The sequence below is a fragment of the Haliaeetus leucocephalus genome, unplaced genomic scaffold (genome assembly GCF_000737465.1).
Source record: "Haliaeetus leucocephalus isolate CR32 unplaced genomic scaffold, Haliaeetus_leucocephalus-4.0 Scaffold605, whole genome shotgun sequence".
Lineage (NCBI taxonomy): Eukaryota > Metazoa > Chordata > Aves > Accipitriformes > Accipitridae > Haliaeetus > Haliaeetus leucocephalus.
In genome coordinates this window covers 3533779-3548795 of record NW_010973041.1, presented here as the reverse complement: position 1 = coordinate 3548795, position 15017 = coordinate 3533779, and the positions used below count along the sequence as shown (strand labels likewise).

Here is a 15017-nt window from a genome sequence, read left to right as displayed (position 1 = left end):
AATGTTTAAGGATAAATATTTCAGGACTATTTTTGAGCAAAATAAACCGACCATAAATAGAAATAACTGGTTTTAGTTTTCACTTAAGAAAATCTAAATCAGTAAAAAGTTTACACACTTATTATATGTTCCATCTATTAGCAGTTACCTTTAACAGATTAGTCAAAATCAACATTAACTCCTAATGGAATAGACTTAACACTTCATAAATTGCATTAAAGTCTAAGATACAGATTTAATAGTACCATATTTTTAAAAAAAAAGTCTGTAAAGACATTTTAAAGGTTGTGGTCTTTATTTCAAATATTTTTTTTTCTCTAAACACTTGGCAGATCATGTAGCTCTCTCTTTCATGGCTCACTGTAACTAAGAGATTTTAAGAGTAGAACAGACTGAGTTATTAAGGATTGAAGACTTGCCTTGCAAAATGAAAGAGTCCAGCAAGGAACAAAACCACAGCTGCAAGGAAGCTGAAGCAGAATCACAGTCCCTTAGGGCCCCATGGGTGTTCTTACTGTCTGGATATACTAGATAAAAAAGAAAGCATGGGGGTGTACAAGTAAAAAGACCTGGAGAAATTTGCTTGCTTAGTTATATCTATATCTATTTCATTCTTTTTCTTTGTATTCTTTAAAGTTACAAGATTATGCTGAAAATTAATCAATGATGAAGACTCAAGCAACTAAAAATGTAGATGTTTGAAACTTAAAATTATTCTTAGGAGCTGAACTGTCTCATCTTCTTGTGACAAATATATCAGGTCTCCCACTGTACTAGTACATTTTAATTGAGCTATTTATAGTCAGTAGTTGGATTTAAAGGTGGAGTAAATTATGTATTGTATGTTATTCATTACTCCTAATACCACTGTAAAGAAAGTGTATGGAAATGTTCTTTAAAACTTAATTGTAAAAAGCTTTCTGTGCATTTTAATTTCCTATACCATCGCTTGTACACTTTTCCTTTTTATTTCCCTGAGATTGTCACATTGTTGCTTACAAGCTTCGTATCCGTATGAAAGTCCATTCTTACACGTGCAAGTACCATTGAAATGGTAATGGTTAAACAGAGCTGCTGAAAGTTTTAACTAACCGTGGTGCCCAAATACACAAAAGCATTTGTTCTCTATTACTGAAATTCACCTGACTTCATCTGACTTCCTTTGTTCAAATGAAGTATTTATCGCACTCTTATTTATCAAAAATTCTAACCTCTTAAAGGTTCTAAAAATTGCATTGAGGCTGATTTATTAAGCTAATTGTCTTTTTTTTTAATATCAAAGCGTGTATGACATAGTCAGTTGAAGTGACTATATTAAATGAGATGAGATGGGTCCTGGAGTTTTTATTTTTAAAACTGACATCTTGCCTACCTAAAGGAATCCAGGACTGAAATAATATAAAGTTAAATCAATGTTACATCTCTTGCAGGAGAGGAAAATTGGAAATACAAGGAGCTGAAGAAGCGGGAAGAAAGCATGGACAGTAAGTTGTCTAATAAACTTTAATTAGGCCTATTTCTACTAAAATACAGCTTTTCTTGTATTGTTAACACTCAGTTAATTTAGAGCTGAAAATAAATGATGTCCTGATCTTTGCATAAAGTTTCTGTGATCTACCTCAGGACAGGATAATTGATATCTTAGGACTTATAGGACAGTCACAAATATTTGGAGCATCTTTCAAGGTTTTTCATCAAACCTTAAAGGTCTTAGGAACACAACTTTATTTTATCAAAGCAAGGCTGAAATTAATTTTAAAATGAATTTAAATAAAAGATATATAAAACCAGCTGTTCAGGTTGATTAAAAGCAGAACTTCAAAGTGGACAAGCATAGACATCACGTAGTTCTTTAAAATTAAAGCTTCTCATATGTGTTTGTTCAAGATGAATGCTACTAAAGCTTTCTTCCATTTTAAAAGGTTCCAATGTTGTAGAGACCTCGACAGCAACTAACAGAGGATGAAAATGGAACTGTTTTTAAAATATACGCTATTGCTAATATACTGTAGTAGGAAGCTTACAAAAAGAGTTGGTCTGTTACTCAGCCAAAGGGGAAAATGATCAATAAATATGCCATGAAGGCCAAAGTATATAATACGTTTTTGTAACAGTGTTCTGTAAAAATGTTCAGTATAACTTATGGCTAGCATGATACTGAAAGAGAGGTCTCAGCTGACAATGAGGAAAGATAGTTAAGAAAGTACTTAGAGAATTTTTGTGTTTTGAAATTACCTGATTTCCTGAGAAGCAGAATGGCAAAAGCTTGCTTGATCTTGTTGTTCAGTATGAATACAGACCGTGAAAGCAGGGCCTCATGATCCTTCTGACTTTTTGGGTTCTGCTTCTGCGCTTCATCAGAGGATATTGATGCAGTTCCAGAGCTGTTTGAGATTAACTGAGAGATTTGGGGGAACATTCAAGTGTCCTAAAAATGGGAAAAGAGGAAGTATGGTACATGTCTTGAAGAATACAAGCCAGGAAAGTACAGACCACTCAGCTTAGTATCAATTTCCAGAAAGATTATAGGAAAAATAAGCAAGCAAACAAATTGTAAACATTATAGAAACAGGAATATGAATAACACTAGTATTGATTTGTCAAGAACAAAAAAATAATTACCTTCTTGGACAGAAAAATATTGCAGAATAAGGGAGGAGCAGCAGATAAAGTGTACTTTGACGTCAGTACATCTGCTGCTGCTGTCTCATGGTGTTCTTAGAAGCAAGCTAGGGAAATATTGTCCATTATTAACCTATACTGTGCATTTGATTAAAAAATTATTAATTATGACAGATTCATTGCCAAGATGAAAGGATGTATTGAGTAGAGTTTTGCAGTGTGTTGGGTGTTCAGGTTAGCCAATATTTTTATGAATCAGTTGGATGACAGGAGAGAGAGTAAATACATAGTTCACAGAAAATGCTACATTGGAAAAGCTGAAATCATGTTGGAGGACAGTGTCAGAATTTAAAATACGTACAGCAGATTATAAATGAAGTGTGAAAAGTTCAAAAAGGATTAAGTCTAAGTTTATACAGTTGGGCAGACCAATCAACAGCAAAAATGCAGAACAGGGAGCAGTTCATTATGCACAGCTCTGTGGTATGGATCAGAGTTACAGTGAAAAACAAAGTGAATATGGCTCAGCGGTATCACACTAATGTCGAAGAGAAAATACCACAGCAGTAGGTATATATATAGGAGTGTGATTTGCCAGACACATGAAGTAATCTTCTTCTCTGAGCATTGAGGAAGGCTTCAGTTGGAGTATTGTCTCTAGTTCTGCGCTTAAAGAGAGAGGTTGGCAGTCCTGAAGAGACACTGGTGAGGGATGTGGAAAGTATAACCCACAAGGAAATATTAAAGCACAAGTCTTTTATTTTAGAGAACGTATAACAGTTGCCAAATGTGTAGAAAGGCTGTTTCAAATAGTAAGTGAATTATCTATATTTCTGTATGAACATGGAGGATAGAAAAGGTGTAATACACCAATAGTTGCAGAAAGATTTCAGGCTGGATATTAGAAAAAACTTCCTAATCTTAATACTCACCGAGCATTGGAATAGATTGTTCAGGAGGATTGTAGAGTATCTGTCATGAGCTGAGTGTAAGAAGAGTATAGGCAAACATCTGAATTGCTGACATACAGTTGTTTTTGTCCTGGAGCAAGTGAATTAATTAGATGACCTCTTGCAGCCTCTTCCTTTCAATTTTTTATGAATCCGTGAAACACATAGCACTCACATGGAACAAGGTCAGTCAGACAGATGTGATGAAAAGGGGAGTTGCTTGCAGAAAGACAATGAAATGAGATATAAATACAGATCTTGCTTAATGTTTCTAAATAAATTTAAAGAAGGTTTGGAAAAAAAACCACCTAAAAAGGTATGGAATGCCAAAGGGGAAGAATGCTAGTAAAATCATATAGGTACAATTCTTAGGTCCTAATTCCACTGTATTGGGCTCAGTTTTATAAAATTATGTATATGTGGTTGTAAAGCACTTTAGTTTTGTTCTCATTGCATATTTATGAATGTGTGAGAATGCTTTTCTTTCATGAAGGGGCTTTCATTTCACTCCTCTGCCTTCCCTACATATATGCTTTGGAAGATTCAATATCCTCATTGCCTACAGCTTTCTTGGAAGCAAATAAATAGGTTTATCAAGATACTGCAATCAACTGGTTTAAGACCTCTGGCTAAGATGCATCAAAGTCCATGGCATCATCTGTTATGTTGAAAAGAAGTGGCTCAGACGCTCACAAGAGACAGATTTTAATGAAGCTTTTACTTACCACTAGAGCATTAAACAGTTAATGTGATTGAAAGTTTTGTGTTAGGTTATCTGAGTAATTCTTTTTGTAAAAATTACCCACGTAGTTTTTTAAACACAAAAGGAAAGAACAGTGCAAATGTTTTAAACACAAAACATTACATGAGAATTTCAATACTATTACTTTCCTTACTGCCTTTCTGTTAGTTCTGTTGTGCTCAGATATTTTCTTAGTGTAGAAAATTCCTGTCTGTATTTCACAGCAACAGATGGTATGAAATACCCAGTGAGTGCCCTTTGAGGAAAGAGCTCTTTTTGGAGTTGTTGTTGTTGCTCCTCCTTTTAAAATATAATTGTGATATCTTTAGGATAAAACAAGACAAGTTTATTCTGAAGGAAAATAACATCACAGAGAGAAAATAAAACTTCACTTTCTAAGGATAGCTTAATCTGCAGCCTGGGTACTGGAGAAAAACAGGCCTGGCAATGGTCTTATTCAGCACTTGGGACTTGACTAGCTTTTTCAAGTGCAGGCTGTTTAAGCTTTAGTTTTAACTATGTTTCTGGTTACTAGTTCACAGCAGTGTTGGCAAAAGGTAAACTTTCTTACATTCTTGCCAAATACTGTTCTCTACAGTTACTAGTCAGCGTCAGGTGGTCAGAAACTTTATTTCAACTTTTTAAGCCAACCGAATCTGCATCAGAACTGGTCATTATTTTTAGCAATCAGCTGTGCACGTTACAAATGTGTTGTCTAATACCATTCACTGACCTCTAAGAATTCCAAGTGTCTTTCATCCTGATATCTCTGTCTCAGAGGTAGTCTTTGTAGTATCTTAGTATTGTCCTCTGGCTCCAATATTGCATATTTTCCACTCTAAAAGTTTTAGAAGCTGTACTCTGTAAAGCATCTCTGTTAACTCTCATGGACAGCATTGCAGATCATGTCAGATATTGCAATAGTTTTCTTATCCATAAATATTTTATTAGTAAATAATTTTAAAATTAGGTATTTAAAAAAAAAAGGATGCTCTGGGATCCACAATTCTCTAGTCATTCTTCATCCCTTCAGGATTTGTCGGTATTCCATTAAGTAGTTCCTCCTGTCTTCTTTCTCGCTTCCCAAATAATCCATCTTGAATTTACTATTACATAATCCTTCTTGCTCAAACAAGCACTTCTCTGCTTTTTCATCCAGCTAGAAAGTTTGCAAACTCAGTTTCCTGAGTGCTCCCATGTATATAAGCCATGTTTCAGGAGGAGACCCAGCAGGAGAGGGATAATCATAACTTGTAGCCCTGGGTGGCTCTTGGTGGACCTCTGGCTTTCATGTGATGCATCCAGCACCTTTTTTTCAGTATGTCTGTCACCAGAAATACAATGTAGTAAGCCTATTACTACTACTACCACCATTACAAGTGTCTTGTCAGATTCGGTTGAATACTTATTGGAATGAACATAAATTGGAGGTGTAGCAAAGGGACATCATACAGAAAGGAAGAGATGATACCAGGTGAATAGTGGTCTCAGGTCCTTAGCAGTGTTCAGCATTTAGCCCAGGCTACTAGAGATAGTGAAGTCACATGTTTCCTTTATTTAGTAGCCCATTTTGATAGCTTTCAGAAAAATTAAGACCAACAGGTGCTGGGACAAGAATTCAGAAAGGTGTCAGAAATGATGGTGATGAAACTCCTTTCCCATTGGGTGGCAACCCTTATCTAAACAGTATCCAGAAGGTGGTGACCTCATGTCATTAATCAGTCAAATACCTGTCTGGAAGAATTGTCCTCTTTTTCATTCCAACCCATAAATTGACAAGTTTCAAGGACTCTACCACCTGTCTCTTAAATAAACTATTAATCATAAAGAACTCATCTGAAATTCTACAGCTTATCAATTTAATACGAAGTTTTGACTGGAAATTACAAGAGCTTGTGCTGTACCCATGCAAATAGCAGCCATCTTTATTATGTTTGTTGATCTCTAGGTTTTCTTGAGACTTTTGAAGAGGTGAAGAATCAAGAATTGGAACGAAAGGCCCAAATAGAAGCCAACATTGTTGCACTCCTGGAGCACTCAAGCAGGGTAAGTGCATTTCCCTCCTCCTGTGGCAAGCTAAGAATTTAGAAGCACAGAACAGGAGAATGAATGGATAAAGAAGGATGCTGGGTTTTATATATTATCCAGCCAGTATCTGCATAACAATCTCTTAAGAGGGTTAAACATTAAGCCATGTACAGCTGTAGTTTAAAAAAATAAACAAATTTGTTTGATTTCTCTTTATTTCTGGGAAAGAGTTTTGAATATTGATAATACTTGTGACCAGAATAAAAGAAATGTTTGCATAATTGCTGTAACTCATGATCACTGCTATAATGAACATTATTCCATTCATGATAAACATTTCAGAATACTGCAGATAAAACTACTGCAATATTTTGTTTACCTAAAGTCTGCAAATCTCAGTTCATAGGTATTCTGTCACTACTGTTAAGTAACTGACAATATTCCAGTTGTCTCTCTGATCTACTAAAATTATGTCTGTAATACCCTGCTGTGTAATATTTAAAGGAAACACTTTAGAAATTGTTCCCATTTGCAGTCCACCAATTTTTTGGCACTTTAAAAACATTTTTTCTTTTAACAGATTTGGTTCCTGTGGATTTTTTTATCTTGTAGAAATCTTTCAGCTGAATAATACTTTGATTATATCATCACTTTAATTGTCTTCAAATTTTTTCAGTATGGTATACCATAGGGTATATTTTAGGCAATGACACTTACTTTAGAGGAGATCGATATGGCAACACAGTTTATACTTGTTGCATTTTTGTTTCATCTTCACTGTCCTGTCAGTACATCTTTTATCAAAAGTTGGCAGAATGAAAATCACTCACATTTAAAACACTACAGACTACTTCCAGTATTTTCGGTCTTTGTAGTAGAAAAGCCAAATAATAGACAATGTCCTAGGGACAGGAGAGTTTTTTACTTGTCCAGTTAACCATTTGTTGTTTCAAAGATACAGCGTGTTCTCATTATTGTTATATATATTCTGTCACACACAGAATGTGAATCATATGAAACAAATTTCATCTGTTACCAATCAAGAGCTGAAGATTATGCAGGAAGACCTCACTTTCAAATCAAATGAAATGCAGAAATCGCAGAGCACTGCTAAGAATCTGATTACAGGTGAGATCAGCAATGAATTTTCAAATTCATTCCTTATAAAAATTAAAATTACCTGAGTTGTTACACTAATGACAAGTATAAGATCAGTGATCTCCAAATATGGAAACACAGTGGCAAGTTGACAAATTGAAACTCTTATGGGTAACAAGTTATTTATATTCCTCAGGAGTATTTCACTTACTATCAGTAAATGATCTGCTTCCTTGCACAGATACACGTTAAACAGATGTATTTTAATACAGGGATACAAAGTTGTTTGAGATAGAAGTTTGACTTTACTAATATTCACCTCAAAATAAATGTTTTTCATGATCTTAAAATAGTGTTTAATAAATTGAATTAGAGACTTCCACGGTTATCTAAATATTATGTATTATTTGTAAATGTAGTTCTTAGTATCACTTACTTATGGTTTGTGCTTTTCTTAAAGGGGAGTGTACCATGGGAGAATAATGGGCAACAACAGTGAATAGCTTTCAAATTCTCAGGCTTTGGTTCTACAAAGTGAATATTCATTTTGACTTAATTTTGGAAATACTCAAATACTTAAAATTAAGTGTAAGGATCTGCAGGATCTTGCTTGTAATTTCAAAAAGCAGACAGTATTTTTCTTTCATTTCCATAACAAGTATCTGTTTAGTTCTTTATTTGCACTGTTTACAGTAGAATTGTTCTCATAATTCTAAGCCTTTGCCAATATCATTATTGGTTCAGCAATTCTTTCCCTGTTTGTTTGGCTGAAAGGAAGAGGCAGGAATTAAGAACTATAAATCATTTTGTTAGAAAGCTATTACGTGCTGTACTTGGTAGTAATTTTCAAAATAGGAGCTTGCGTTGTAACTTCAGAGTAGTTATGTGCAAATAAGTTGTTATGCACAAAATATTACAGAAATTGATTGTTCTGTTGTGTGTTTGAACATTTAGTCTTTGCTTGTCTGCAGATACTCATTTTGCAGTTCTAGCAAAGTTTAAAAAGCTGGGCCATACATTACAAGTTCAAATACAACTTTTTGTTCTTTTATGTAAGCGTCAATTCTTACTACTCTACAATATAAGGATGTTCAGGATGCACATAGCACTACAGAGACATTATTGAGAGATGTATTTCATTCTTTGCAATGGGAGAGAAGGAAGTTACAGTACATAATTTTCAGCAGATCATTTAAATAATTCATAAGTAAACTTCTGAAAGCAAGGAGTCACAGATACTGTAATAAAAAACTTAAGCTTCTTTCAAAAATACAGCGAATGGTCAGTTTGCACAGTTGAAGTTCTTCCTAAACCTTGAATTATAGCATAACTATCTTCAGGATTTTTTTGTTGTGATTATAACAAAGATATAAAAAGTCCACCAGCAGAACCCTTTAAAAAAAAAAAGGAGGGGGGGGGGAGGAAAAAAAAAAAGGAAAGGAAACCATGAAGAGTAAACAAAAGTGCTGATGGCATAGTTTCCCAAAAACATTTCCCTGGGTCACTGTAGTTTGGTCTGAGAGTTTGCTCCTGTGTGCACACTGCCTGCTAGACGCTGCAACTTCATGGCGTATCAGAAGGAACTGGGCTGCATCCTCTTCCTGTCTCTTCACCTAGAGAAGTTTTGAGGTTTTTCAGTTTTGAGTTTTTTTCATTGAGGCTGTTGCTGGATAAGGATAAAATTCACCCCTTCCAGTTTCTTCCCTTTTCTCCAGAAAGTATGAATGGATAGGAATAGCCCATTGCTTTCTCACCATAGTTTTTATCAGTATATAGATAGAACAGCCTAAGAATCCTTTCTGGCTTTTTGGCATTTATGTTGTTATTACTCTTTACATGTAAAATAAATCCCAATTAGTCAACTATGTATCATTTTAAAATAACAAAATACAAATATTAGAACAACAAGATAAAAAGTGAAGATGCCATGATTAGGCCTAAACAAATCTTTAAGAAAATCTAAGGTTGTTTTCTGCTATGTCTCTCCAATTTGAATTATTTTTATTTTATAATTAAATTTTTTACTGGTTTTAGTGTTAAAGCCCTGATTTATTGAGGTCCTTAAGCATTTGTCTGTCTTTAAGCCACAGTGCTGTAGGAACACAAGAAGTAGAACTGTGGTCTGTTCAGTGGTGTTTTAGGATCTGACATTGACCAACACCAGGTACTTCAAAGTGAAACTATGGGCAGTTATGAAATATTCTGGCCACAGGGAAAGTGTCTTCTTAAGCCCTTTAGGGTAGAAGGCAGCATAACGTTGAATCACAGACATCCAATGCAGTTCCAAACCTTTTATTTTTAAACCCTTCTTTTTACCAGTATGGATTTTTTTTCTATTTATATAAATGCTCTTTGCACATACAGGACCCTTTCAATCTTAACTTATAGCAGTGTGTTACTCAGGATAACTGCATATTTTACACAAAAATCTTGTCTTGTCTCTTTTTTATTTTGAGGTTCCTAAAGAAATCAACAAAGCACTCTGTAATAAGACAGAAATGTTGATTAAACCCAGTATTTCACTCTAAAAAATAAGTATATCGCATAAATACACAAGAGGAGAGATGAGTACCAAAGTCTTGCTATGACAGGGTTTTGATCAGGTGAGATTTTCCCAAATAATTCCACTAAGGAAACCATACCCACAGTTTTTGGAAAGTTGAATTCTCCTTCTGTCACATGTGCACATCCACTCCCTTCTGCCATAAAGATCTATACTGCCTTGGTTAAGTTTGGGGGAAAATTTCCTACCCATTTTCCAGGTGTTCAGCACAAATCTGAGTGTGTGAGCAAAATATACAGTCTATGCTGAGAGAAGTTTCTTTGTGCTGTCTCATCCTACCCAGTAGCCCACTTTGCCTGATATTTTAGAATGTAGAAAAAAACCCTGCATTATTTGTATCATTCTTCTGAGTTAGACAAAGGTCTGAAACATAAGATTATGTAGCCATGTGTTTAAATGTTCAGGAACATGAAGAAAATACAATAACAAGGCTGCAGGTCAGAAAACTACCCAAAACAAGGCTAGCCACATCTAGTCCTTCCACACTTAGGGTGGATGACTTATTCCCAAAACTGGATCAAAGTATATTTTTTATTTTGTGTATCTTTCTTATATCCTCTCTTAAGCATCTCATGTCTGAACAGTTTCAGTCTTTACATCTCTCTTCATATAAGAATCCATCCATTATTCTAACTCCTTCAATTACCTCTATCTTTGTTGTTTCTTTTTAATGGATTGTTACAAGGAAATGCTGTATATTGTAGCACACGCTCATTTTGTCAGCTATGACAGTTCTTATTCTGTGGAGATATAGAAGTGTTCTCCTGTACAGAGTAAATGTTTAAAGCAAATTTGGCTATTTACTCTCATAAAACTAAGTCTTATCATATACAAGCAACATAAATAAAAACAACATAATGCTAAAAAACTTAACAAAAATAATTTTTTTAAATTGTCTGCATTATTGCAGTCAGCTTTTTGTAAGGTATCACCACTGCTTTAAGACCTGAAATTGACTGATGCTATAAACAACTTTAATTATAGAAATACCACACTGTGAAGTAGAAAATCACCATGTTTTCATTACTCTTCACTTTCGGAGTATAATACAGTAATAGTAATATAGGAGTCTGACTTACAGGATGATTGTGAAAACCAATTTTTTTTCTTTCATTCACATTAACATTCCCATGAATATCAGAATCAGAAAGATACGCAGGAGTTGTTTGTATTGCTTAAGTATAGCATAAATGTTGATATACTGGGCAATGTATTATGAAATAAAAAGTACTGTCAATAAGAGATTGTGTATCTGGTGATCTAGAGAGTCAAAAACTGCAGATGGACTTACAGAAGATGGAACTCTTGGAGGGCAAGATGGTTGATGAACTGGCTTCTCTTAAAGACAAAATTGAACAAACAAAAACGGAGCTGGAGGTCTACAATAATTTGCCAGCTCTGAAAGCATCAGGAGAAGAGAAGAAAAAGGTAATGAAAGGAATGAAACCTTGGATTATGCAGAATTTGTGTGGTTTTGAGCACCTAGTGGAGGGGAATCCAGGTCCAAGACTAGGAATCCTGACTGATAGCTGAAAACTGGGCTTGCACACCAGTGCAAATGAATCCAAATCCTTCTCTGCTTATATATGTGACTAAATAACTGGGTACAGCAGGCTGTCACTGGATGCCTTTTGATATCTTCCTTCCACAAAATTTCCCATTTATTTTAGTGATTCATCTGAACTTTTCTGCTGTAACTTATGACTACCCATAAGTTTGAACTTAGCAATCTAACCACAGAACCCAAACAAAAAAGAAAAATCTATCCTGCATGTATTTGCTCTAAGACAAACTCCATCTAGAGCATTTCCCATTTCACATGTGATAAATTTCTTACAAATTCTTAACATCAGCATTCCCACTTGTGCTGATATAATATAGTCTAAGCTTACAACTTGGTTGTAACTGTTGAATATTATCTTTGGGATAGAGCATGCATTGCTAGAGAAAAGCCTTATGAGTTCTTTATGCATATGATATTGTTCTGAAAGGAAGAAAAAGTAGCATCTTGAAAGCTGAATTAAAATAATTTGTCTGTAGCCCACGGCAAATGAACTCATCTATTAATCGGTTTGTGTTGGGTTTTTTCTACCTAGAGACTCCAGGATGACAAAGAAAAATTAACAAAACGTAGCCATGCTTTCAAGAAAATAATGGAACACTTGAACACAGAGTATGAGACACTAAAGAGAGAGCTGCAAGAGAATGAGACACATTCTCAGGTATAGCTCAAGCTATATATTATCTCTTCAGTTGTTTCTATCACAGTTTCGGTTTTCTCATACACATGAAACATTGTATGAATGGAATCAGTTTTTGCCTTCTCAGGGAGTTTTCAAAATTATGTGTTGTAATTGTATAGCCATATTTTCTGCTTTCAAACAAAGTTAATATTATGCCAATAGATTTCTTGTAAGCTTTGTATTTCAGAGTTACTAGGCAGAGGTCTTTCTGAGCTTAAAAATTGTACGAATACTTTGTTTAAGTGTTTGTGTTAATCTTGCTCAGAACTCTCCCCCTTTTGCCCTTCCTTTGCTTGAGGAGTTTTGAGGACTGACTTAGAAACTACAGGAAGAAAAAGTCACTACTAATTAGATAAGATGACTTTTGCTTTTAAAGTTATGGTGGTAAGTTTTTTTCTTGCAACCTGTACTATTAATTCCATCTCCTTTTTCCAATCCTTCTTCTCCTTGCAGACCACTGAAGTTTTAGGATTTGTTCAGACTTCTTTAAACCCAAGGAACTTTGGTATATGAATATATTTACATTTACATTTCAAAAGTGAATCAGGAAAGATGTTTATAAACTCTTGAACAGCTTTGATTCTCCCATTATAAACACCCATAAATTGATGTCATTTTGGCAACAGAACTGGCATATAGGTTTGAATGTACAGAAGGAAATGTACAGAAGAATGTACAGAATGTACAGAAGGATAACCTCAAAATAAGCCGAAAAATGGAAATCTATTTTTTTCTTTGTATTTCACTGATTTTTATTGTTCCAGGTTGTTGAGATCTTTGTCCTTTAGAACTGTTACTTTTTTCTAATTCAATTAAAAGCTGAAGGTGATATTTGTACATGTTTGAGTTAACTTTCTTCTGGAGTGAACTGTATGGAGCAGATGAGAGGGCATAGCTCTAAATGAGAAGGTATACGTATACATTCATAGCATATGATTATTGTGGACTAACTCTAGGGTGATGATATAAATCCCCAAAGCTCCATGCCAGAGTCTGCAAGACTTCAGATATTGTATATTTTTTTATGCCAAGATCCGATTCTTATTCCTAGAGATTATGTAAATCAGAAATTGATACCCAGCCAATGTTAAGATACTTGTATAATGATGTTAAAAAGTTTATATAAAATAGTAGTTCTACAGCATTTCTTCAGTTCATTAAGCTGTGGCAGTTCTACTTCAATGTGTGTGAAAAGCATTTGTTTCTTTGCTTTTTATGTCACGAGTGTAAATGTCATGAGGGTAAATAAAGGTATATCTTAAAATAACTGATTAGTTGACACACATCAAAGCATTTTGAAGTACAAATAACATTTACATATCTTGAAGGTTTGGGCAATTTTGCAAGCAGTCAATTGTATGAGTTGTGGCGTTCACAGGAGTATGAGTTCAAGGAGTTACTATAAAAATGCACCGAATAGTTCCTTAGATATATATCAGACAGTATTTTAAACCTAGGCTCCTTTACCAGCTGTATTGCATGTAGCAACATTTACAAAGGGGCAATAAAAATTATAATTGGTCAAAATATCATATCTTGGAAATAAATGACTACCATGTTTGCTCTGAACCAGTACACTGGGTAACTGAGTCTTCACTGTAAGATTTATTTTGAGTAATATAGCAACTATTTTCATATCTCCTAGCTTAAGAATAAGCTTTTAAGTAAAATGGTGCAATATTTTCCTAATTTATTACCTTAGTTTCCACTGAAAGTTTAGTCTCAGAATGATTTTCAGTTTTTGCATTTAAAAAATAACATCTGCATATCTTGAAATGCAGAACCTTGAACAGTAGCATCAGAAAAACAAATATAAAATTGTATTGTAAGGAAGCAGCCATCGATATAATGTCCACATTAGTTTCCTGTTGATGCTGAAAGTATTGAAGAAGTGCCAGCACTTAACCCACACTCCTACAATCTTCTTGCTGCAGCTCTGTTCTTATCACAGCTTCTGGCATCAGACAGGAAACTTAACTATGGAAGTAAGGAAGTTTCTTCTGTATAGCTCAAAGTCCAAGACAGCGTCAGGAAATATTGTATCTTTGGTGATTTTAGATCTTACTGATTTTAAGAAGAGATCGTTTAAAATGATATGAAGTATAATGAGAATTAGTATATCCCTGCAGTGTTCACCTTTTTACTTCTGACTTGCTTACACCTTTCCTTATATGACAAGTCTCAAATTCTCATCTGATTTTTTCCATCTACCATTGCAGCTGCATGCAGTGCTTTTATATAAACAGGTGTATGAAGCGCTTAATTATATACAGGTTAATCATTGGCAGCTTTCAAAAATCATTTTGCCATTGTTTCTCATTTCTGTGGGTTTTTGTGAAGTAACTTTGATCTTACCAGGTGGTAAAGTACAAGATATTGATACAACAGGTTTGGGGAGATTCTTTGTATTAAGTATGTGTGTAATAATTATCGTTTTCACTTTTGGCTCTTTTTGTGTTTTCAGCTTACAAATTTGGAGAGGAAGTGGCAGCACCATGAGCAAAATAACTTTATGATGAAGGAATGTATCCTTTTCTTTAAGAAATACAGTAAAATTCATGCACTGTATTAATTGAGGAAGAAGTCTGTTTCCTCCAGCAGAATAAGACAGGACGGAATGGGAAGCAGGAGACAGGGGAGGAGGGGAAAGGCAATGCTTTGCAAATGTCTGGTTAGCTGATAGATATTATATATAGCAAAACTTGCATGTGTTGTCTGAAACAATTTTACAGGGTCCTAAAGCATGAGATATGTCTTGCAGTCTGGAGTTT

General features: G+C 34.6%; 1 protein-coding gene across 1 annotated transcript in view; it reads left to right on the top strand.

Annotated features, from left to right (window-relative positions):
- The window catches only part of IFT74 (intraflagellar transport 74), a 40567-nt gene that overhangs the window by 23572 nt on the left and 1978 nt on the right, over positions 1–15017 (top strand). Inside the window, exons 13-18 of the mRNA XM_010578128.1 lie at positions 1431–1484; positions 6263–6360; positions 7344–7470; positions 11268–11431; positions 12100–12225; positions 14711–14771. Of these exons, the coding sequence (XP_010576430.1) occupies positions 1431–1484; positions 6263–6360; positions 7344–7470; positions 11268–11431; positions 12100–12225; positions 14711–14771 (630 nt within the window). The remainder of the gene's footprint in view (positions 1–1430; positions 1485–6262; positions 6361–7343; positions 7471–11267; positions 11432–12099; positions 12226–14710; positions 14772–15017) is intronic.